Below are 24,262 nucleotides of genomic sequence, written 5' to 3'. Positions count from 1 at the left end.
TATTTTCTATTTAAATGTGAAGATACAATGTAATTGGCATTGTCAATTTAAAATTTTAAACCCACCTCCCCCCCTCTTATTGGAGGACAACTTTATCAATGTCCAATTATATTTAGCCTAGTTATCTAATATTAAATGGAATCTAAACCTAAATAATATTATTTTTCTTATTATCTTCCATAGCATTTGCTCATGTTATACGTTCTCAAGTTTGGAGTATAAACAATAACTATCTTACAACACATTCTTTACAAGGTTTTTTGCAAGCATCAGTAACCTATTAAAGCATCAGTCTTCTGTTTCTATGTGCAAACCCCCTAACAAATTCATATCTAGCCCAGTTGCTGTGGCCTTCTCGTGAGCCAGCGTCACCAAATGTATTTTTTCTCATGTAACATACACTATGGTGGAAGAGGCTAAGAACACGAGACAAAGTCGAGAAAGAGCTCTGAAATTATAGCGAAGTAACTGCTCCCCCCACTACGTATCCATTTTTTTTATATGGCCAGACCAACCAATCAGATATAAGTAAACTTTATTATTATTATTTTGACAAGGACAAAATAAAATACTTTTAAATTATTTTTATATTTTGGGATAAAGCGGCGTCGGTTTGGTGGGGCATTGCCCCCCCCCACACTTTTGTTTCTCAAAAGTGTCCTTGCTCACTACTTAACATTTGTGTATATCCATCTACGAGGAACTGGAGGATACTGCTTACGCTAGAAGGCCTATGTATTTTGTGAACTTTATAATTCTTTCTTTCTAAGGAGAGCTGCATTGAGTTGCATAATTTAAATTGAACGTTTCAGTGTTTTTGGAGCTTGACCCATACTAGGGACTAAAAAAAACAGGATATCTTGGCCTCTGCTGCTTTGATTTTGACCATTCTTTTAAAAATCATTTATCTTGTATCACCCAACGTTTTGGAAGTGCAAGTGTTAAGTGCCTTGAGTGGTCAGAAGACTAGAAAAGCGCTTTACAAGTACAGTTCATTGACCATTTAAATCGCTGGAATGCCCTTTTATAGCTCATATTTAGTATGCACTTGTTTCTAATGACATCATTAAAAACTGGAAAATAGTCACACATAAACCAGACTTAAATACACCACTAATTTAATTAGAGTCAATATTATTTAGAAGAGTGGCAGATGAGAGAATTTCTGTTGATTTTGAAGTCAAGAAGAAATTAGAATTAAGAACATTAGTAAAATCACCTGTTAGCATATTGTGTACTTACAGATTTACTGTATGCTGAAATTCCCCAAGACTGATTTCTCCACTGTCAAGTCAAGAACATCTGTGTTTTGTGGTCCAACATTTTTTGTATAAAATACAAAACATAAAGATGAAGTTCACTTCAAGTAATAATTACAAAGTCATTACACCTGACTGCATTAAACATTTGCTGCTCCATGTTTGAATAAAAACATCTGAGGAACTATGCAGGAGTAAATAACACTTGCTGTGATTGTCTTCCTTTATTAGAAGATGTTCATTAACATGTTTTGATTTTGTATTGGAGCTTTTGGGCAAGTTTGTCATCATATGTACATTTATAAAGCTGCCATCTATTACTACTACTACTAATCATTAGCACATTAGCATAAATGTCCCCACATGTCAGTCTCTGTTAAGACAAGCTGCACTATGTGTTCATCCCAACACCCAGTGACAGAGATGAGATGTTAAGTGATGGCCATAGCTACTAGATGATGGACACCAGTACATGTTACTGGAAATTGTTGTTAGCACTGTACTAATTGCCAATTGTGCCACTGGTAACTCCATTAGTCTCCAACAGTTAAAGCTAGGGTACGTAAAGTTGGAGAAACTAGTGAGAGACAGCTAGATTTTGAAAATATCCAACCAAACAAATCCAACCCTCCCTTCAGGCCTCCTTCCAAAGCCTCCGTTCTTTGGCCACTTGGGGGCAGCGGAGCAAGCTAGCAAGCAAAGCGAACATATTATCATCTTATAAAGTTGTAATGTCGAATGTTGTTAGCAAGCACTAAACTACCAACTTAACAACATTAGCACTCATTTGGAGTTGTGTTCCCACCTGATGTAAGTCCAATATTCACTCTCCTTTTAGCTCTGGTATCTGGCTCTTTAACTGCTTAATGCTCCACTATGTTCACCAGCTAGTTTCTGACTTTGTCTGTCTCCTTTTTGGTGCTGAGCAGGTAGTGTACAGTGGATTTCTTTTTTTTTTTGCTGAAAACAGCTGGCTGCTGCTGCAGGACACGAGGTTGATGCAAGGCCAAAAAAACAAAAACAAAACTGCAAGCTAAAAGAAGCTAAAACACATCCTCATAAATTTCCTTTGAAGATGAGAAAGCGTGACAAAATGCACACACACTGGTGCAGTGGTATCCTGCTATTTGCAGCTGTTGAAAGACTGACAAACCCTCCAGCATCACTATCCCCTGAACTAACACCTAGCACGGCAGCGGCGGATGGCCGCCCACCATTGAGTCTGGTTCTGTCCAAGGTTTCTGCCTGTTAAAAGGAAGTTTTTCCTTGCCACTGTCGCCAAATGCTTGCTCATGGTGGGATTTGTTGGGTCTCTGTAATTAATATTATAAAGACTACGGTCTAGAGCTGCTCTATAGGAAAAGCGCAATGAGATAACTTCTGTTATGAATTGGCGCTACCATCAGGTCCTCCATGTCAGGAAAATCCACACTTGTATCCACATAAAACGAATCTAGTTAACATGACACTCTTTGATCCTATTGACTATAAAACATTCTGAATCTGACATCTTCCATCTGCTGCCTTGATACTATGTCTACAACCTTTTTAAGAACCTTTTTAAATGGCATGGCAAGAGACCTACTGCAGAGAATTATTAGACCTATCAGGCTTTTAAAAGTCTTGAGCAATCTATTGTAAATGCCTTAGTAATGATCAATTACAGGCCCATTTCAAACTTAGTGTTTTTAATTGAAAAACCTGTTAATAAACATTTCAACACTTTCTTTGGCTCAAAAATTTATTCTCCATTGAAGATTTTGTCCACAGCACTGAGACTGCACTTATCAATGCTTTAAATGACATTCCTTTAAAAACACACTGTGGCAACATCTCCGTTCTGGAGTTAGTGCTGTGTTCAACACAGGCTATCTGAGTATATTGCTATACAGACTGGAAATTTCTAATTACTAAAGCCCAACCCATACCGGATTTTTGAGGCAGATATTGATATTTGAGGGTTTAAAAAAATCTGATGATATATTGGCAGATATATCTATGTAATGGAAACACTGTTTCAAAATGACCTCAAACACATCTTTGGCATTTCTGTACTGCCAGTTCTTATTACTTATCTGCTGCCATGTACACTGATACCCATATATTGGCACTAAGCTAATATCTATTTCATACATGTTTTGGAATTGTACTCATTTGTTTTCTTTAGGAGAACACCTTTGAGAAAGGGATACCTCATAACTTACAACCCTTACAAATAATATCGAAACATGTCTAATAGCAATAACAGCTACTTTGTTGGAAAGAAAATATCAGTGTGGTTTAATGAGTTGTTATTCTGTATTCCATATGAAAAGGAAGGAAAACCCCAGATTTTTCTTGATAGTCTGGGGTTACCTGTTGGATTTCGTGGAAAAACCTAATCCCGCTGCTGAGAAGGTGATGAAAAAACAGTATTAAACTACTATTTTGGTGTTTTTGTTTTGTTTTTTCTCCTTACTTTTTAAGAGTGTATTGTTTTTCTGTTGTTATCTTTGTGTTTTTGTTGGCTTATTGTGACTGATACCAAAAAGAAAAAAGGGCAGATATAATGGTCTAGCTCTAGTAAGTACTGAGTGGATACAAATTATGTGGTGTTCCTGAAGGGTCGGTTCAGATGCCTCTCCTAAACAAACTCTCTTATGATAATTTTGCAAACAACCCTCAAATTGACAATGATGTATCAGTCCCATCAAATTGTTAAACAAGTGCATGAACAAATCAGTGACTGAATGATTTACAGTTGCCAACTGAATTATTTTCTGTGTGGAGATTTCTCTCTAGTTACAATACCAACATTATCTTTTATTTTGAGGGGAAAGGGTAAATCCTCAGTCTCCTGAAGTGTGGGCTGAGATACTCTATGTTGCAACTGCAAGTTGTCGTCTAAGAAATTAAAGACAGCTGAGGAATGAGGAATTATTTTACATGAAGCACCACCTTTAGCATTTCACCCATCTGTTGTCAGTTTAGAGAAGGTTAAAGAAGGGTCCAGAAACATGTGGAAAGATACTAGTTGTGTTTAAATAAAGCCATCACTTCTCCCATTAATTTATCATGTTAAGTGATTAAGAGAAATCGGGTTAGCAGTGCTAGATTTCTGCTGGGGGTACCGGATGTCTTGGGAAATATACTCCCTCAACTGGGTTTCAAATACTTGTTAGTAGGATACATTCAATGCTCGCTTGAGTCTTCACATGGGATTTGTTGACTATAAGAAAAAAAGAATATCACCAGACCATACCTTAACCTGTATTCAATAAAGTATTTCTGATTATTCCCATAGTAATCTGGATTCTTCTGTGCATGTAAAGAGTGTCAGTGCAAAAACTAGTTCCAGGATGGAGAACTTCTATGGCCACTTCTAATAAATTTACTTCAAGTGTATGTGTGTATTTGTTAAGAGGCCTGCGGTTGGCAGTCCTGAGTCTCTGTGCTGCTGTTTTCATAGTCTTTGTGTAAGTCCAGTGGTCCATACAGGCTCTCCAGTACAACCAGTACTCTGCTCTGGACTGAATCCACCTGCTCTACTGGGCAGTATTCATCTAGACTGGACCTGAAAACACACAAGGTAATAAACACATTTAACTTCTCTTTCTTTACTACTAGATCTTAGATAGAAGATAGGCCTGAATTCAAATTTTAATTCCGACTTACTTGTATAGATCTTTAACTTGGTGTGACTGTATTATTTACCTGGACATAGTAACCAGTGTAGGTTTGGGCAGAGCCTTCAGAAACAGCTGCACAGCTGAGATGAGTCTGTCGATCTCCTCATCAGTGCTGATGTGGTGAGGCAGCTCAACGGAGTCACAGGTTAACCCTGCCTGATGGACCTGAGAGACAACATGAGGAGGTGGTTTGAAGCAGGGCAGAGTCACCAAAAAAGGGGGAAAGAATCAGAATCAGAAAGGAGAAAGAAAGGAGGAAGAAAAGAATGAGTGAGTAGGTTGAGAGAAGATTGCAAGGAGAAAACATGGAAGAAGAGAGAAGCAATGAGCTCAGATAAAAGGTAAAACAAAAAATAGAATGTGGATAAACAAGGCCCCAGTATGAAACTTGATATCCGCCATTTCATTTTCATTATTTATGCCTTTACTTTGAAAGGCATTGTATTATCATTATTATAATTAAATAATTTCTGAATGTTTCATTCACATCACGTAGAAAGTTGAATGTGCAACTGTGACCAATTCCATCCCAGTGTTGCAAACTTTAAGGTCTTATTCAGGCAAACATCCATGTGAACAAAAAGCAGCCTATGTAAACAGACAAAAATGACAGCTCTAGTATTACTGCAGTTATACCATAACACAGTATAATAATTATATTCTAAGTATATAATAATACTATAGCTATTATTACTATAAGTTATTGTGGTTCTTGTAGCAGTGGTACATACAGTTAAAATAAATAAGTGCATTAACATTCTTACCATTTCATAATCAGGGCACAGATTTCTCGACTTCAAACTGGAAACCAGTTGGGCTAATGAAGCCATGCTGAAAACACGTAAGAAAAAAAGGAAGATAATACAGTCTAGCTGTGCCCTAAAAACTTACTGCTAACAGTGACACAATGCAAGGCTCTGAATTTTATAGATGCAACAATTACAGTTGTGGAACACTTAATCTGTCAGTGATGATGAAAAATGGTCATGATTAATAAGTGCTTTACTGCTCACTATAGAGTAAATTAATGACTGTTTATTACACAGACCACCACACACATGGTCCACCAACACAGGTGTTTTCACTTAGTTTGATGGGTTAGACCTCTTCTCAGGACTGTGTGAATGTGTGCAGAATGCACTAGCATGACATCTCTATGACTGTTAGTTTTGTTGCAGCTGTTAGAGCTGGACAAGTTTCACCTTTTATCATAACATCATTACTATAGACCCTTTTCACAACAGACATTTTGACATTAGTAGGAAAAGTATAGGTGTAACTAGAAAAAATGCATGTCCTGTAGAAAATGCATGTGAATGCTGAAAGCTGAAACGAATTTGCAAAATGCCTGAAATGTCTTGAAGCCCAAATGCATTGCTTTGCACTGCTTAACAACCCGGAAGCTGAACTGCATTAACTACAATTACCTAATAATGCTTAAAGCTAAAATACATTGCTAAAGCTGGACACTTAGCTGTAATATTGTCAAAGCTGCATTCACTTCCATAAAGTTGTGAATCAGCATTCACACTAATTAGTAACATTAAGTTTTAGTAGTTTTGTCAGTTCCAGAGCCCTGGACTGTGTCTGAAATGACTCCGTCATTCATGCATTCAAGCAGTTAATTGAGATTTCAGGCGCTTACTAATCATTGTCATTTTGCGTTAGTAATTTTCACATATCTAAAATGTGCCACATTGCATTGTGGGAGTGTTAGCAGAAAATAGTACATGCCATGAACACTACTTTTTTCGTTCCATTGTGTGAATTTTGAGGGCACTAAGCTTAAATTTGACAGCCAGAGTTTGACACTAAAATAAAATTACAGAGGGTAAATATAGAGCACTATAGCGAGTGATTTCAGACACATGCCCTGGTATTGTACATGTCAGCTCACTGGTGTTGCTTCCTGAGACACTGGAAAAGAGACATTCTTGATATTTGTTCCATCTTTCCCTTTGCTGCCTGGACAAGTCAAAATGTCTGCTGTGAAAGAGGTCGATAGGAAGAGTTCTGTGGTGACTTACATCAGTTTTGATCACTGTCTGGGATGTAATGATAGAAATTAAATGTTTTTGGCTAACATGGTGGATAGGAAGCTTTTGCACTGACACACAGCCCTGATTGAAAGTGTGTTCATGCAAGCCACAGAAGACAACAACTGATTTTACAGATTGAGTACTATCCCCAATGATAAGTAAACTGAAGAGAAAATCAGTGGCGTTCCCCTTTAAAAGTTACATTAACTTCAATACTAAGGCAGCATGTTGTTTAGTTATCTATACTGTTACAGTGAAAGGAACCCAGAGAAACTTTACCCAGGGTTGCTGGCCCAGCGTGTAACCGTCTCTTCCCCATCATCCTCTAGCAGATCAGCGAATGCTGCTTCCAGGTCCTCTAACTGATGTACACGACGATCCACACACTCAACAAGCTCCTCCTGGCCACACACACACACAACGGTACAATTAGATTTACACTGTTTGACTTTCTAAATAACAATAGTTAATTTGAGGATTTTCAGTCAGGATTTAGAGTGCATCATAGCACAGAGACAGCACTGGTGGAAATGACAAATGACCTTTTAATTGCATCAGACAATGGACTTGTCTCTGTACTTGTGTTGTTAGATCTTAGGGCTGCATTCGACACAACTGACCATCACATCCTATTACAGAGACTGGAACATTTAATTGACATTAAAGGAACTGCACTAAGCTGGTTTAAATCCTATCTATCAGATCGATCTCAGTTTGTACAACGGTGAGTCCTCCGTAAACGCCAAAGTTAGTCACCGAGTTCCACAAGGTTCTGTCCTTGGACTGATTCTATTCACCTTATATATGCTTACTTTAGGCATTATTAGGAAACACTCCATAAACTTTCATTGTTATGCGGATGATACCCAATTATATCTATCGATCAGGCCAGATGAAACTAATCAGTTAGCTAAACTTCAAGCATGGCTTAAGGACATAAAAACCTGGATGACCTGCAATTTTCTGATGTTAAACTAAAACTATTGTACTTGGCCCCAAACACCTCCAAGACACATTATCTAAAGATATAGTTACTCTAGATGGCATTGCCCTGGCCTCTAGCACCACCGTAAGGAACCTCTGAGTTATCTTTGATCAGCATTTATCCTTTAACTCCTACATAAAACAAACTTCAAGGACTGCCTTCTTACACCTTCTTTACAACATTGTAAAAATCAGGCACCTCTTGTCTTAAATTGATGCCGAAAAACTAGTTCATGGATTTGTTACTTCTGCACTGACAGGAACTAGGAAAATACATCATATTTCTCCAATATTAGCTTCTCTATATATCTTTCTCCTCTCTCCTTCTGTCGCTTTGATTGTGATTGTGGGCCACCTGCTGCAGCCGTGTTCCTACTTATTACTATAATCTTATTACTATAATTATCATTATTATTCCTATCACTATCATTCCTATTATTATTACTTTATTAATATTACCACTACATTATTACTATTTGAATTTGCATTGTGCTCACCCCCTTCTCTCTCTCTCTCTCTCTCTCTCTCACTCTCACTCTCACTCTCCAACCGGCAGTCTGGTTCTGCCCGAGGTTTCTGCCTCTTAAAGGAAGTTTTTCCTTGCCACTGTCGCCAAGTGCTTGCTCATGGTGGGATTTCTTGGGTCTCTGTAAATAATATTATAAAGAGTACGGTCTAGACCTGCTTTATAGGAAAAGTGCAATGAGATAACTTCTGTTATGAAATTAAAACTGAATTCAACGGTTAACACTACACTTAAGTTACCTCATTAAGCAGACAATATGATTATAAAAATAAATACTTTTATTTTATTCTAAGTACTAGTCATAGTGATAAAGTACTCTTATTGAGACTTTTATTGGACTTTCAGTAAGAAAGCTTTTACTCAGGAGGGGGGGTTTGGTTTATCGTCCCAACCCCAGTTTATGTGCACATAAGCATACAGTCCTTACAGATACATCATTATTTGTGTGACTTTGTGACTTTGTTTGTAGTCCTAGTCTGTGTTTGTATGTATAAAAAGGGTTGTAATCTTTGGTTGAACACCATTTATAAAACAAAAAGGCTGACCTGATCAGCATTAGGGCTGGGTCCTCTGAAGTTGTAGAGCTCCTTAAGGATGGCATACTCTTCCTTGACACAGAGACAACATGGAGGTCAACCCAAAGAAACATGTTTTACTATGTCACATTTAAACTACAGAGGGAACCTTAGTTTCATATGTAAATTGGCACATTCATCGTACTTCAGGCTGCAATGTGTCTGTTTTTTAGCTAAATGGGATACACAGGCGAGGCAAGACTGGATCCAATGTTGAGTAAAAATGTGAATTTGGCAAGGTATTGATCACATATTTCTGTTATTTGACATTTCAGGTTATTTATTTACATATAATTTATACATACAATTTAATTCCCCATTCCTTTTAGAGAAGTTAATTCAATCATTAAGGCTCTTCCATGTGGTCTATTACTCCTTGTCAAGTGACATCTTAGCTCTGGGGAGACATTAACTACATACGCTAAACCGTTCTTAGGTGTTCACCTAACTGATTGGAAATGTAGCAGTAAATTTATACATGAAATTCTTCACAACCAAAATAAAGTTGTTCCAAAAAGGTAAATTAGAAGTTAAAAAAAGAATCAAACAGAAGACCCGCACACTGAACTAGTAGCTCCCGTCAATGTTTATTGAGGAACAATTCCTGACGAAGATCTCTGTTAGAACAAAAAATTGCTCAATAAACATTTACGGGAGCTACTAGTTCAGTATGCGGATCTTCTGTTTGATTCTTCTCTTTAGTTTGTTTTATGATCCAAAATGTAAATGTTTTTTTTTTATTAGAGGTCAAAGCCTAAAAAAGCATCATCATCAATATCATTACTATCATATCATCGGTTTTATACATTTAAAAAAAAAAAAAGTTTGATTAAATACATGATTATGGTTTCAAAAAAGTGTGAAAGCAATGACATCTGCATAAAGAAGTTGCTACACAAACAAAAAATGAGGCAGAGGTGTATAAGTGAGACATACCTCCGTGTATAATTCCTTGAAGGGATTCTTACATGAGAAGAAATCCAAATCAATGTCCAAGATGTATGGCTCGGTCTCACTTAGAAATGCAGATATTCTCTTAACAACATAACTGGTAGATCCTTCATCATCATCCCCCAAGCCTGTCCCATTGCTGCCCTCTGCTGGTTGCAGTGTGTCAGTACATCTTAAGAGGGGCTCAGAGCAGCTGGCTTCCCCAGCTTTATCATACTCTGTATGGGGTCTCTTGGCAAACCATCTCTCTGTGTCCTCTTCTGGTTTCTTTCCTGAAATGACAGACCGAAAAGCATAAAACAGTGTGAGATGGAAATTTGTCTTTGAAATTTGTATTATTTAGAAAATGTAAAATAATAATAAGATTATATATGTAGGCAGCTACTACAAACACCTGAATAATATAATCCAATACAAGTACCACATTTTTTAAAGATGAATCTGGATTGTTGGGTTAAATTATATTATAAAAATATATTAGAAGTGGAAAAAATTTCTTGGTAACATTAGATATTCATGACTAAATAAGCAACAGTCAACGTTAAAGTTTTGAAAACAAGATATTATTAAGTGTTTTTAAGACTTAAAAACTAGTCTAATCTTCATCATCAGCACTGTGTGGGTGTGATTTGATCAGATTTGATTGACAGTAGCCTTGCAACATAACAACCCCACAATTCTCATCAGATTTACGATTCAAATGTTGCTAAACTCTGACTGGTGCACGAAACCTTTTTCACCTTTTTCCATTGAGAGAAGCACAGACAAAAACAAATACAGAAATCTCTCATGGATACCTCTAAGCGGGTCATCCACTAATCCGATGATCTGTGGTTCGATTCCCGGCTCCCCCCAGCCCACATGTCGAAATGTCCTTGGACAAGATACTAAACCCCAAATTGCTCCCGAAGGCTGTGCCATCGGTGTGTGAGTGTGTGTGTGAATGAGCATTAGTTATTCTTTCTGATGAGCAGTGGGCACCTTGCATGGCAGCCTCTGCCATCAGTGTATGAATGTGTATGTGACGGGCGAATGTTGACATGTAGTGTAAAGCACTTTGAGTGGATGGAAGACTAGAAAGGCGCTATATAAATGCAGTCCATCTACCATTCATGTGAAATCACCAAAAGTGTTAACTTTGGCAGCAAATTATGTTTCCATGTAAGAACCCATCACTCATTAAGAAGCAGATTGAGAAAATAGGTTTTCAAGAGCATTAAAATGTGTGATACCCGATTTAATTGTGTTTACTTTAAAAGGCAGAATAAGTAGGATTTTCCTAAAAAACAAAGTACAGACTCATACGAAAATAATCCCTCTTAATCATCACTTATGACCCACTAAAATTGTTTGGCAGTGTCTGTATCTGCAGAGGCCCTGCCCTCTGCCTGTATTTTCTTAGTTTCTTACTAGTTTGCTGTGTTCAGGGCGTCTCTGGGCATCAACGTTTGAGCAGTGGTGTGTAGCCCCCAGCGATTTTATCTGTGAGAACATAACCACCATGAAACAATCAGAAAATAACATTTTATTTCTCTGATTCACTGCTTTGTTCACGCTAACGCTGCTCCCTCTCTTCATTCATTCTCGAGCTCTCTCTCTTGCTCTGAGCCGGGAGGAGGGGCCAACTTTGGATTGTGTGTTTATAAACAGCAACCGACAAATCCTACTTATTCTGCCTTTAAAGTTGTGTTAATCAGTGTATTTTGGCCACTTGGAGGGAACTAATTTCTACTGTATCTCACATTGTAAATGGTCACATCATATTATAATTATTGTGTTTGCTTTGCAAGAATAAAACCCCACTTTTGTGTTTAAAAAAAGTTGAAGTGTCATGACACACAGGATTAATGAGCACAGAAATAGCAGAATATTGAGTTATAACCAACCAGTCTGATGTGTGTGGTTATTTTGTTGCTGCCTGGTGCAGTTTGCATGTGATTTAATCAAGGTTAACACAGTGGATGGCCGTCCATAATGGCACTGCACTTTGTCAACATACAGTTTCAACATACTTGGCTGATGCAGAGATCCTAATTCACACCTTTCTTTCATCCAGGCTTGATTATTGTAATTTCTTGTTGTCAGGTCTGCCGCGTGCTAGTACTAAAAGTCTTCAAATGGTTCAGAATGCTGCAGCTACAATCTTAACTAAAACTAGAAAATTTGATCATATTACACCAATTTTAGCTTTCCTTCATTGGCTCCCTATTCATGTCAAATCAGACTTTTAGGTGCTTCTGATGACTTAGAGAATTGTGGAAAAGTGGAAATGCCCCTTCATATCTGTCCGATCTCCTTAAACCTTATATTCCATCCCTTGCTCTCTGCTCTCAGAATGCTGAGTTCCTGTCTGTCCCCAGAGTTAGCCCCCCTTTCAGTTAGCTGCTTATTTTTGATTACCTTTACCTGATACCATTATCCTTCCGGTGGGTTGGTCTCAGACTCAATGAATCTATTCAGCCTAGTACTATAGTCCATGTTTGTCCTGCCGACGAGAATACTGTAAACTTTCTGAAATCCACTGCATCTCTCTAACCCTCCGTCTCTTTGTTTGTGTCCCAAAAGCACAGCTGTGTGCCTCTCTCTCTCCTTAGTTTCTCCTCCTTGTACTCTCTTTTCACTCAGACTTCTCTGTGCTGGATCACCAGCCGTCCTGGGACCTCTCTCTCTCCCCTGGCTGTCATTGCCTCATTTTAGATGTTTTGGATCTGGATCTTCGTCCTCCAGGAGATTCAGCTTCTCCTCTTGTCTTTCTCTCCCTCTGTGTGTGTCTGGTCCTTTCTCTTCACCTGTGTGAATGGTGTGCTTGAGCTTTGCCTCTTGTGAGCCTGTGTAGTGTGTCCTCTTCCAGGTTCCATGGTGGCTCAGGTCCTATCTGTTTGGCGACACCTGAAGTTGCTTAACATCCTCCGGGTTCATTCTTCATATATATTACAATCTATTTATAATTTTGTCATCCTGATTATCCATACTGTAATTTGACTATGTTGGTCTATTCTGTTCACATGACATCTATTGCATGTCTGTCCGTCCTGGGAGAGGGATCCCTCCTCTGTTGCTCTTCCTGAGGTTTCTTCCACTTTTCCCCTGTTTTTTTTTTTTTTTTTCAGAGTTTTTCCTTCTCCAAATTGAGGGTCTAAGAATAGAGTGCGTCGTATGCTGTACAGATTGTGAAACCCCTTGAGGCAAATTTGTGATTCGTGATATTGGGCTATATAAATAACATTGATTTGACTTTCACACTGAGGCCTGGATTGACTGAAGAGAGTTCTAAATCACCAAAATCAATACATTTTTCCTTAAAAGCGAGGCACATTGCAATTTTGGAGCTTTGGTCCCAATGACATTACCATGTTGTTTTGGCACTGAGAGAGGAGTCAATCACTTGAGTGGTGGCATTTGTGATAACAGTCAACAGTGGCTGTATTCAGGCACGGCAAACAAATTTAAAAACTCAAAAGGACCCTGACAAGTCCAAATGAGACATGCCTGATGGATAAAATACAAGGAGCCCAGACCGCATTACAAGCACAAAACTCTTGAAACAATTTTGAAAAAGCTGCCCTATATAATTGGAAACCGAATATCTTTGAGTGTTGGACTGTTCGTCTGACAGTCTAGTTGTTTGAAGACGTTACTTGGGCTCTGATAAAATTCTAATAGATTTTTTCATCATTTCATGGACTAAAGTCAATCAGTTGACAGCCTGAAACTGGCAGCAGGAAAGTGTAATGCATTGCCATGCGCTTGTGCATGCTCATGCCTGTGGACAAGACACAAACTCCCTCATAAAAATATCCCTGCAACACTAATCTAACGACTAATGTTGCAAACTTTACTAGAGACTGTCTCACTGTCTACTTTTCACCTGCCCTTAATGGCTAAAGTACACACCGGTAAGTGACCCATGACTTGGCTGGACAGGATTGACTTTGACCACATTCAGCCTGAGCGGTTTAGAGTTCTCCAGCTGCTCCTCAATAACATACAGACCATCACTGAGGAAGTAGTTGTCTGTACTGGTCACCCTGCAGAGAAAGGGGAGGGCAGAAACGGAGAGACACATAGGGAGAAGAGTTGGGAAGGGAAGGGTGGAGAAGGATGGAGCTCTGCTAGAGTTACATGATATCACAAAACTCACATGTACCTACAAGAATGATAACAGGGTAAGTTGTCTTGCCCTAACAGGTGCAAACTGTGGGTGTGGGTGGACTATGGATGTGTATGGGTGGACTGTGGGGCTTTTAATTAAAGATATGCACTTAATAAAGCAACAGATGATTTCACAAAGAAGTATGGCTCTGTTTTCGTGTACATCCTACCTGATAGTGGTAGTGGATGAGTCTCTTCCTACAGCCATCCTGTGCTCTCCCTCTCTGATCTGCTGGGCCCAGTATGGATGCAGCCACGCCACACAGGACACATGGCCAGCATACACCATGGGCATTATCCAGTTTTCTATACTCAACTCACTGAAAAACAAAATACATGCAGTGATTGGTGGAGTCCAACACAATTTAACAGTCTGCCTTTAAGAACATCCATCCATCCATCCATCCATCCATTACCTGTACCCACTTGTCCTGTGCAGGGCTACAGGGTACTGGAGCCTGTACCAGCACACACTGGGTGAGAGGCAGTGTACTGCCTCCTTAACGGTATCTAGCCATGCAGATTTGTTTTGGTTTTATTGGTCCTGGAATAAATATCACCATTAATCATTACATTTACTTCAGTAACATTAAACATAATTATATGTTTTTAAATACAATCGTGCAAGATTGTCTATCTTCAAAGTGGACATCATATTAATATTTTGTAGTGAACACTAAACTGAAAGTCATGGATTATGATACTGAGTAAAATTTATTTAACATATTCAGTGGTTGTTTCACATCTCACATGACTATAAAAACTAGTATAAGTAATACTGCAAATAGATGCAAATAACACATTTAGGGTTTCTGTTATCTCTCTTTCTCCATCAGAGTTAGATTGGACACTCGTGGTCAATTACATCGAGTGAAACTGCTGTGTGGAGCAATGCCAATTCAACTTGATTGGTTGTTTGTACTTAGGGTTAGATAATTTGTTGATGTACTTTCAGGTGCATTAAAATGGTAACCTGCAAACGACAACCTGTCTGAAGGAATTAATTTACCGAACATACGGACATTCAATTTGGTCACTTTGAGATTCATAATATACATTTCGATAAATTCTTTTTGGTGCCCTCAGCACTGAAAAAATACATTTAGAAAAATATAGCTTCACAAAGCCAAGCAAAGTCACTTCAGTTTGTTTAATTCAGTTTGAAAGAAGGAGTGAGACCAAACACACACTTGTTCCATCATCAGCCTGCATTTCTATTATTGCGCACTCAAAGTTCCGCCATTCGTCCCCCCTTCATCGGATTCGAACGAAACTCGGTGTGCACGTTCGGGAGATGGTGCTGGATGTCTCCTGTGATTTGTGGATCAAAGTCATCTCAAAGTCATCTTGAGTTGTGAGCAAATATGTGATAGGCCATGCCCACTGGCACCAATCAATATGGCACTTTATATTTTGGTTAATACTTGCCTCAAGAGCTTGCCAAACTTGGTGAAATTCTGTCCACCAGTTCTGAGGTACAATTTTCTGGCATTTTTGGCACCCCCAAGGGGGCGAGCTCAATATGCTTTGACACCCCTTTTTCCACACATGGCCTGAAGATATGTCCCAAGACTTATGATGATTGGACAAATCGTTAATGAGTTACGGCTAATTTTGTGCTAAGCCCTTCCCTTTGTGAAGATATTTTGGTTGATGTTTTTCGACCGATCTTGCTCATTTATAATACAAAAGTGTATCTCAGTCCCACAATGCTGTGTCAAAAAATTTGGTGTTGACAGAGTCCAAATTCATAAAGTTCTATTCCTTTTACTGTTTTTCACATTATTCAAATTATCAAAAAAAATCCATCATGGTGGACTTTAATGGTTCAAGAGGCTTTTTTGTAGAGCTGGACTTGTGTGAGAAATTTCAAGTCAATCGGACTTACACTGTACAAAAACTGCATTTTTGGGCCTTAATTACAGCGCCACCATGTGGCCGATTGGGCTCATAAGTTTAATCATAATAATAATAATAATAATAATAATAATAATAATAGTAATAAAAAAACGGCACAAACTTAGTAAGGTTCTACCCATTCACAGTTTGAACCCTAATTAAAGCTGCAAGCAGCGATGAACGGGCCCTTGCAGCTTCCCACAGATCAGGGTGTGCCACAGCCACGGCGTCGTTACTGGAGGTCGCTCTGAATTTTCATGTGTTTTGGACACTGCACAAAAGAGTTAGGTGTCACTTCCTGTGTCCACTATATCGAAATGGAAACACCCACTAGTTATACATTATGGTCCAGTATATCAAGTGTAGACCATACTATGAAAATTTCATGTAAATCAAATGATGATTGTCACACAAGGCTTACTTCATGTTGCCAGAAGATGGCGCAATGACTATGATTCAATATTGGCCTGTAGTTGTCCTCAGGCCGGGACTCTTATCAAACATGTAAAATCTGGGAAAGATCTGTCGATGTGGTATTGAGTTACAACAGTTTAATTTTTCATGTCGAAACATCGAAATTCTCCTCGTTGCCACGGCAACTAGCATTGCATGTCTGTCATTATCAAGGTTTTAAGGCTTGAGGTGGATCTGGTCAACCTGCTAGGAGGAGTACATCAAAGTATAGAAACTGTCATTTCCTGTTGCCAACAGGTGGCACTATGACTATGACAAATATTGGCATGACTCTTATCAAATATGTGAAGATTGGGGCAGATTTGACCATGTACAGCCCAGTAACAAACTACTTCCTGTTTCATGGCGAAAGAGACTCAAACTTTTAACAACTTTTCATTGTGAAGGTCTTTAGAGTGCACTGCCCAAATATGAAGTCGATCTGATCATCTCTCTAGGAGGAGTTAGTTAAAGTTCAGAGCCTGTAATTGGTGAAAAATGCCCTACAATTGCACAGTAAATTCAAAATGGATGACTTCCTGTTGGGTTTACGGTATGGCTCCAAGAGACTTTTTTTTTTTAAGTTCTGGGATGATACAACTGCCTCCCAAATGTCGTACATCTACATCATATTTAAAGGTGGGGGCTTAGTATAAAACATGTAATTTCCTGCTGCCAGCAGGTGGTGCTATCACTTTGACTGAACAGTGGCATGTAGATGTCTTCAGGCTGGGACTCTTATCAAACATGTAAAGTTTCATGGTGAAAGAGACTCAAACTTTTAACACCTTTTCATCGCAAAGGTCTTTAGACTGCACTGCCCAAATTTAAAATCAATCCGATTAATTCTATAGGAGGAGTTCGTTAAAGTACGCAGCCTGTTAATGTTGAAAAATGCCCTAAAAGTGAACAGTATACTGGCACTGGATTTCCGGTTGGGTTTAGGGTATGGCTCCAAGAGGCTTTTCTAGAGTCTAGAGACGATACATCTGCCTCCCACATTTCGTACATCTAGGTGAAACTCAGCATGAGGGCTAAATCATTGAAATTTTGTAGGGGGTGCTATGGAGCCATTTTGCCACACCCATGTGCAAGACCCATATCAGATGTAAATTTTCAAAAATGCGATTCATTTCAAGGAAGAATAATAATTCTTTCAGTTTCAATAGGGACCTCACAGCAGTTGCTGCTCAGGCCCTGATTAAAGCTGCAAGCAGCGATGAACGAGCCCTCTCACCTGTGAAATTTGGGGCAGATTGGACAATGTACACTGAAATTACAACAACTTCCTCTTTCATTGTGAAAGAAGTGGATGTAAAACGGTGAATCATTTTTTTGCGAGTCACAACCCCCTCCAAATCACTCCTTTCACTATCAGAATTTCATCCATTCGGTCCAATAACATTTGGAAAGAGCCACACAATTAAATTATTTTATCCCCATTTAAGTTAGCAGAGGGCTAAACCAGAAGTTAGCCGGCTCAGCGGCAGAAGTCTCTAGTGCGCTTGCTCCTGTGGGGCCGCACAATGCGGAAGCTATGTGGAAGATCCAGGTAATTTTATACCCGGAAGTCGAACTTTTTTGGCTTCACGCACCACTGAACAGCTTTCATAGGAATGAATGGAGCCCCGTCTCCAACGCTATATCTAGTTCTGTTTATACATCCATGATTTGACCAAGTTACAACAGCTTCCTGTGTCATTGCAAAACATCAAAATTCGATGCCACGCCACAGACAAAAACAACAAAAACTCAAATTTTGAACAACTTCATCGCGAAGGTCTGCCCAACTTTGTCGATCTGATTAATTATCTAGGAGGCGTTCGTTAAAGTCTACCTGGAAATCACAAAGCAATTAACACTAAATTCAAAATGCTGACTTCCTGTTGGGTTTAGGGTATGGTCCATGAGGCTTTTCTTTACGAGTGCACATGATACACGTACCTCCCAAATGTCACACATCTAGCTGAAACGTGCTGCAGGGGCTGTTCTGTAGGGGGTGCTAGCAGGCCATTTTGCCACTTGCATGCCCAAGACCCATATCAGATGTAAATTTTTGCCACTTCTGACACATGTGCAAAGTTTTTGAGTTTTCGAGCACCTTTAGCCCGTCATAAATGTGATTAATTTCTATAAATAATAATAATTCCTTCAGTTTCAATAGGGTCGGTGCTCAGGCCCTAATATTAATAATCCTTAGATAAACAATAAGGTCCTCGCACCAGTCGGTGCTAATTAAACAGCAATATATCTGTCTAGAGACAGTGTCTGGATTCACAAAACAGCTTCATGGGGACATTTCTTCTGTAAAAAGTAGTTCCAACTTTAAAGCTTTCCATCGGCCAGCCATGTTAAGGCTTTTATTGTGAAGCAGCTTCAGCTGCGACCATAGTCAACAATGTTAGCTTTATGGTGCGTAAACATAGGTCTACTTAAACATATGGAGATTTAGGCATTTTGTCAGAGATAAGTGACAAATACAAGCCAAAGCTTCATGATTTGACTGTCCTAGCCCTCTGAACCAGACTGAAGGAAAAGCTTGAAGTGAGTCAATCTGGGTTGTAACATACTGTATGTTTGAAACAAAACTTACCTGAAGAGTTTCTCCTTATCAAAGACAGTGTCAGCAGACATGTTGACAGGGATGAGCAGATCAGGATGGGAGTCTAAATGGACCATCTTTATGTTCTTCACTGGGAGGTGTCTTGATGCAATGGCACGATAAATATGACACACCACCTAGTGAAGATACAGTAAAACAAGCAATTTTAAACTCCTTGACTCATTATTATGTATTGAAAAAACTGGTATAATATGTAAGCTATTTGGTTGCCATTCATTGGAAACACAGAATCTTACATAGAAATTATCTAAATTATAAAGAAACTTTACATGTCAATCACTACCAGTTTGATCAAAAAGAGCACAATTACATTGTATTGTTAAATGACACATCAGAGCCATAAAATAAGACCTGTGCAGAAACTGCACAGGTGCAGGAATTATATACACACACAATACACAAAGTTTTGGTAACTCTTGGTGCAGCAGTAATTGGCACTCTATTAGCAACAATTAGCAGCAATTACTGAATGGAACACAGTTAAAGATCTAAGATGTAGAAATTCATCAAAGCAGAAGTTGACAGTTTGGTTGCAGAGGTTGATGAGATAAATCTGGGTTCAGATTACAGGAGGTTCAGGCTGTTTTACCCCTGGTTCAACAATCCAAACAACTGGAGGACAAATCTGGCCCAGGTCTTAAACTGGTACCGATTTTTGGAACATAATGAGAATTACAGATACTACCCTACCTACTTAAATTCTGAGTGCCCCATCAGGACCACTCTGATAATTTCAGATATTTGTAAAAATCTGGATGGTAACATCTCTGTTTTCTGAACAGAACCACCATAATCAATGACAGACAAATTCACGAGGGTAGGGGGAATTCTGAAATGGCAATGCTGAAAACAAAACAAGCTAGTGTACAGTAGCCTGCAGGTTTGATGGCCAGTTAAGTGTAAAGAAAGGCTAGTGGACAAATATAGCACACATACCATTATGAACAAACTGTTGGGGTGATTGACAACTCATACTAAATGAGTTAGAGAATGTTTGAAAGAGAGACATTTGATCATGTCGAGTGTAAGTTTAGTATGTTTATGGTTCTTCAAATTCAGATATATATAAAGAGGTCTGCGTCCTTTCCCATGTTAGCTGATATCTGACCAGTGCTTACAGTCTATGTTTGGTACAATAACTATTTTCTTTGTACCGATAGTTCCTACATGAAACTGGTCACAACAAGGTTTGTAGATTAAGTAACCGGGTAATGATTTCTGGAAAGAGACATGTTGTTGAGTGTTTCAGATGTATTTATTGGCACTTTGAGCACCACAAGCCGAGTGCCTCCAGTTTCATTATATTATTCGAGAGAAGGCAGACATCTATCGAAGGCCGATATCTCCAAATCTCACACCAAAACGATCTGGATGGATAAATAGCACTACAGGTAAGAGGCAAAATGTGTATTTTTGATTTTGGGGTTAACTCTCCCTTTAAAAGCGCTAAATGCTGTTGGCTGTTTCACGATCAGTAACAAGCTATAGCTATCTAGGTATGTAAACATACCATGGATGTAGTCAGTCATTTTGTTGATCCTAAGTGCAAGTCTCATGAGACAACGCAATATTACAGTTGAATAAACTGTATTCACATAGAAGCCAGGCTTACGTCGTGATGGTCCTCAACTATCCACACTGGCAGTTCCTTGTAGAACCTCTTCAGCGGAACAGAACTCATAATAACAGAGTTTAACTTGTGTTTCGTCGTAATTTTTTTTTGGCATTTACACCATAGCAGAACCAGCCATGTAGCCGCCTGGCGTGAGTTAAATTCAGACGCACCGGAAATGACATCGAGCATTGTTTTTATGTCCGGATAGAAACAAGAGTCAGGATAAAAACAAACGTTCTTAGTGTTATGCTACGTAAATTCGAAAAAAAAAAAAAAATAGAATGAAAAGTGGGGCATAAAATTGTAAAAGTTAGGTTTATTAAACTTGACAGCTTGTGAAGCATTACATGTGAGAAATTGTTCAGTTTAGAGACGATCAGTAAATATATTTACATCACTCTATATCACACTATGCCAGAAATACAAACGGAAAATAAGACAGATTAGTTCAGGTCTAAAATGACAATACATGATGCTGATATACAAAGACAATGTCAAAGTGACTCAGTGGTGAAATCTGTATAGCTGTATTATGCTGTCTGCTACCCATTTTAACATTTTCACTATCATTCCAAAACACATCGGTTTACAGTAGGCCTAAATCAAAATGACCAAGCTAAAGGGGCTTCAGTAAGATTATTCCATTACGCTATCTAAGTCTCTAACACATTCTTTACTATCTTTGCTGTGCACACACAGGAAACATTTGATTTATAATAACAATAGTCACCCCAGTGAGTAAACTGCCAAAATGTGAGCCGTTTTCTACCCCTTTTTCTGCTGCGGAAATGGCTAACTCCTCTAGCCGTCACTGTCTTGCAGGTGCCCAGACTTAAAATGGTGTCTTTTCACTTCAGGGCGAGATTAGCTCTACAGCGGATGGGAAGGCCTCTGAGCTGACCCACCTGTGATTGAGCCTACCTCAACAGACAAGGGGGAGTTAGGTCCCTGGCTCTGCACAGGGCAGCAGTGTCTGTTTTGACCTGGGCACATAGCCACCTCTGCTGAGAGCCCGTGACATTCCGGGATCTCTAGGTCTCCCGGCCATGGTTGTCGCCACAATTCAGAATGCACGTGCCCCCTCCACCTCAAGAGCTTACTTGTCTTGCTAGCATTTCTTTGTGGATTGGTGCAAGACCGGGGGCCTCGAGCCACGTTCCTGCCCCCTTGAGGGTGTCTTGGCCTTCAGGCCTAAGGTCATCACCACCTTGTTCAGATTGAGGGTTGTTCATTTGAGGGCTTTTGTTCCCCCTCCTCATGCCAACAATAAGCAGAAGCATCTACGCACCTTGTGCACTCAGGTGTTATGTGGAGCGTACAGCGGTTTTAGGAGATCTGGCCGCTCGTTCGTCTGTTATGGCAGTTGTAGCTCAGGGATATGACTGCTGGGTCAGTGGCTCATTCGGTGCTTGCTGCATCGTCTGGGGTGACCTCTGCTGGTTCAGTCTGAGGTGTGTGTGTTTTTTGGTTCGGGCCAGTTGGGGGTACATCTTATCCCTACGGCCTTCTCCTCAGGTGTTAACCAATAGCAAAGCCCGTTAGAGGGCGAAGCACGTACAAAATAGAAATAGTAGTTACCTGGATGTAACTCCAGTTTTATGAGTATGTGCAGAGCCCTCTAACTACAAGCCCAACTGTCCCCAGTTCCTGGTGGCTCCAAAGGGAGACGAGCTGCGTGGGCACAGGGGTTATATATGGGTGAGGGCACTGGGTGCCTACTAGAACTGGAGACCACCGTGTCAGCCAGACTGCTGACTGGAGGCCAGAAACAGGAGTCGACTGGTCCATAGACTGGGGACCAGGCAGGACCGATGATGGCTCTGAGGCGCTGGGCAGCAGAGTCTCTGGAGTGCTGGGCAGCAGTGAGGACAAGAAGCTGGGCAGCTGAGAGGCACGACATAGACGTAAGCCATGCCTCCTTCTGGGGGGCTTTCCAGAAGGTTGCTTGAAGACAGGGGAGGTGTAAGCTTGTTGGCATGCTGAGGAACAGACTGGAGGCTAGCACGCTGATATCCCTGCATGCCTCCAGGGATGCAGGGAACTAAAAGACACTTAAGGGAAGGAGAGTATTTCAAAATAAAACAGGAAATGACTGAAAACAAACCCCAAAACCATTACACATAGAACTGGAGTTACATCCAGTAACTCCAGTTACTGCTATTTTTTTGTGGTAAACAATGTTAATATATAGTGGAAACTGATTGGAATGATGAGCATACAAATCTCTTGCTAGCATAACTGAAATTACACTAAACCTGATATTGAAAGTAAATATCCCTTTTAGATTTTTCTAATATTGATTTCTTGCTTAATTTTGAAGGTGCCCAATAAAGCCAGATCAACTAGGGCATTAAAACAAGCTGCTGAGGCAAGTGATGTTCCTGTACCTGTGTCTGAATCTCCTGAACCCTGAACTCATCAACCACGGTAAGTGTAACAAAGCTACAAGCCCCAGAAGGATCACAGATAGAAAAAAAATATATTTTGAGGCCACAAAATGCTATTGCGTGCCCACAAGATACAGTTCGTTCGCACGTTTAAATTCATTCTTGGCCACGAGATACTACTTCATTTGCATGTTTTAATTAACTCATGGCGACGAGATACTACTTCGTTCCCACGTTTTAATTAACTCGTGGCCAAGAGATAAGTGTATATAGAGAGAACCGCTTAAAGGCCTTAACCAGCCAATGCGCAATACAGATCTCTCTCCATAGCCTTCATGACATGAGGAAAAGGCAGCAGCCAGGTCTTAAAGTGTAATATTTAATGTTATCTGTTCTGTCCTTCTTTTATTTTCCTTATTTTAAGTCCAGTACTTTAAGCCCCACAGCAAAGCAAGTACACGTTTTGACTGTAAAATTTAACAATTATGGCAATGCAGCGCTGTCCATGGTGCTGAAATGAAACACAGACAAACAGACAGACAAACAATAAACAGAACACAGTTAGTTCGGTTTCTTAGAATGTTTGCTTTGCAAGGTTTTCCATTTTCTCCCCAATGGGAGAGAGGAGAGCTGCAAACAAACAACGCGCCTCTCCCGCTGATTTTGAGTGATTGTTGTGAATGCTCTGATTAATAAATGTAAATAAATAATGCTTTGTTTGTGACAACAGTTTTCATTAGGTTTTAATGTAGATAGAGCCAAATTTCTATTGACTAACAGACCGCTTGTGTTAACTTTCCTCCCTGACAGCAGCAGCTGTAGAGATGTCGGCTCTCAGATGTCTGCTGTTGGCTGTCCTCCAGTATCCACACACCCCTGGAAGTAGAGGAAAGTTAATATAAAAAGGGTCCTATGAGGATGTGCTTCCTCTCCACACCCCAGTGCTGAAAAGGGGGTAGCCATATATTAGAAAAGTAGAAATTTAATGAAAAAAGATATAGACATGTAATTATTTAAAAAATTAACAAAATGTTTTTATCTAACTAAATATGCTTCAATCTATATTTGTTGGTGTTTAGCCTTTCAAAAACAACATTTTCACTGGTCACAGAACTGCTGGCTCTACCACTT

At 39.5% G+C, this 24,262-nt stretch overlaps 1 protein-coding gene across 3 annotated transcripts; it reads right to left on the bottom strand.

Annotated features, from left to right (window-relative positions):
* Window positions 1-1,102: 1,102 nt before the first annotated feature.
* On the bottom strand, window positions 1,103-20,930 carry lg13h5orf22 (linkage group 13 C5orf22 homolog). Of its 3 annotated transcripts, none has more exons than XM_044218650.1 (10): window positions 20,640-20,930; window positions 19,100-19,245; window positions 14,325-14,474; window positions 13,897-14,030; window positions 9,988-10,274; window positions 9,022-9,084; window positions 7,246-7,367; window positions 5,692-5,758; window positions 4,953-5,092; window positions 1,103-4,812 (listed from the first exon to the last, which is right to left on the bottom strand). In XM_044218650.1, exons 1-10 carry the CDS (start codon window positions 20,640-20,642, stop codon window positions 4,656-4,658), a joined length of 1,269 nt encoding a protein of 422 aa, XP_044074585.1. In that variant the 5' UTR covers window positions 20,643-20,930; the 3' UTR covers window positions 1,103-4,655. The 3 variants fall into 3 exon arrangements, with proteins under 3 accessions (XP_044074585.1, XP_044074586.1, XP_044074584.1); XM_044218651.1 differs by having other exon boundaries at window positions 20,725-20,930; XM_044218649.1 differs by having other exon boundaries at window positions 20,742-20,930.
* Window positions 20,931-24,262: the final 3,332 nt, after the last annotated feature.

The sequence above is a fragment of the Siniperca chuatsi genome, linkage group LG13 (genome assembly GCF_020085105.1).
Source record: "Siniperca chuatsi isolate FFG_IHB_CAS linkage group LG13, ASM2008510v1, whole genome shotgun sequence".
Classification (NCBI taxonomy): Eukaryota; Metazoa; Chordata; class Actinopteri; order Centrarchiformes; family Sinipercidae; genus Siniperca; species Siniperca chuatsi.
The sequence above is the reverse complement of the archived record's forward strand: the minus strand, read 5'-3'. Positions and strand labels throughout refer to the sequence as shown.

Bases quoted from the DNA above. Each gene is read 5' to 3' on its own strand.
- lg13h5orf22 (XM_044218649.1), bottom strand. From the start codon at position 20,810: ATGAGTTCTGTTCCGCTGAAGAGGTTCTACAAGGAACTGCCAGTGTGG. The intron at 19,246-20,741 runs GTAAGCCTGGCT...TATCTTCACTAG, and splicing joins TAGTTGAGGACCATCACGAC to GTGGTGTGTCATATTTATCG. The intron at 4,813-4,952 runs GTAAATAATACA...GTGTGTTTTCAG, and splicing joins ACACTGGTTACTATGTCCAG to GTCCAGTCTAGATGAATACT.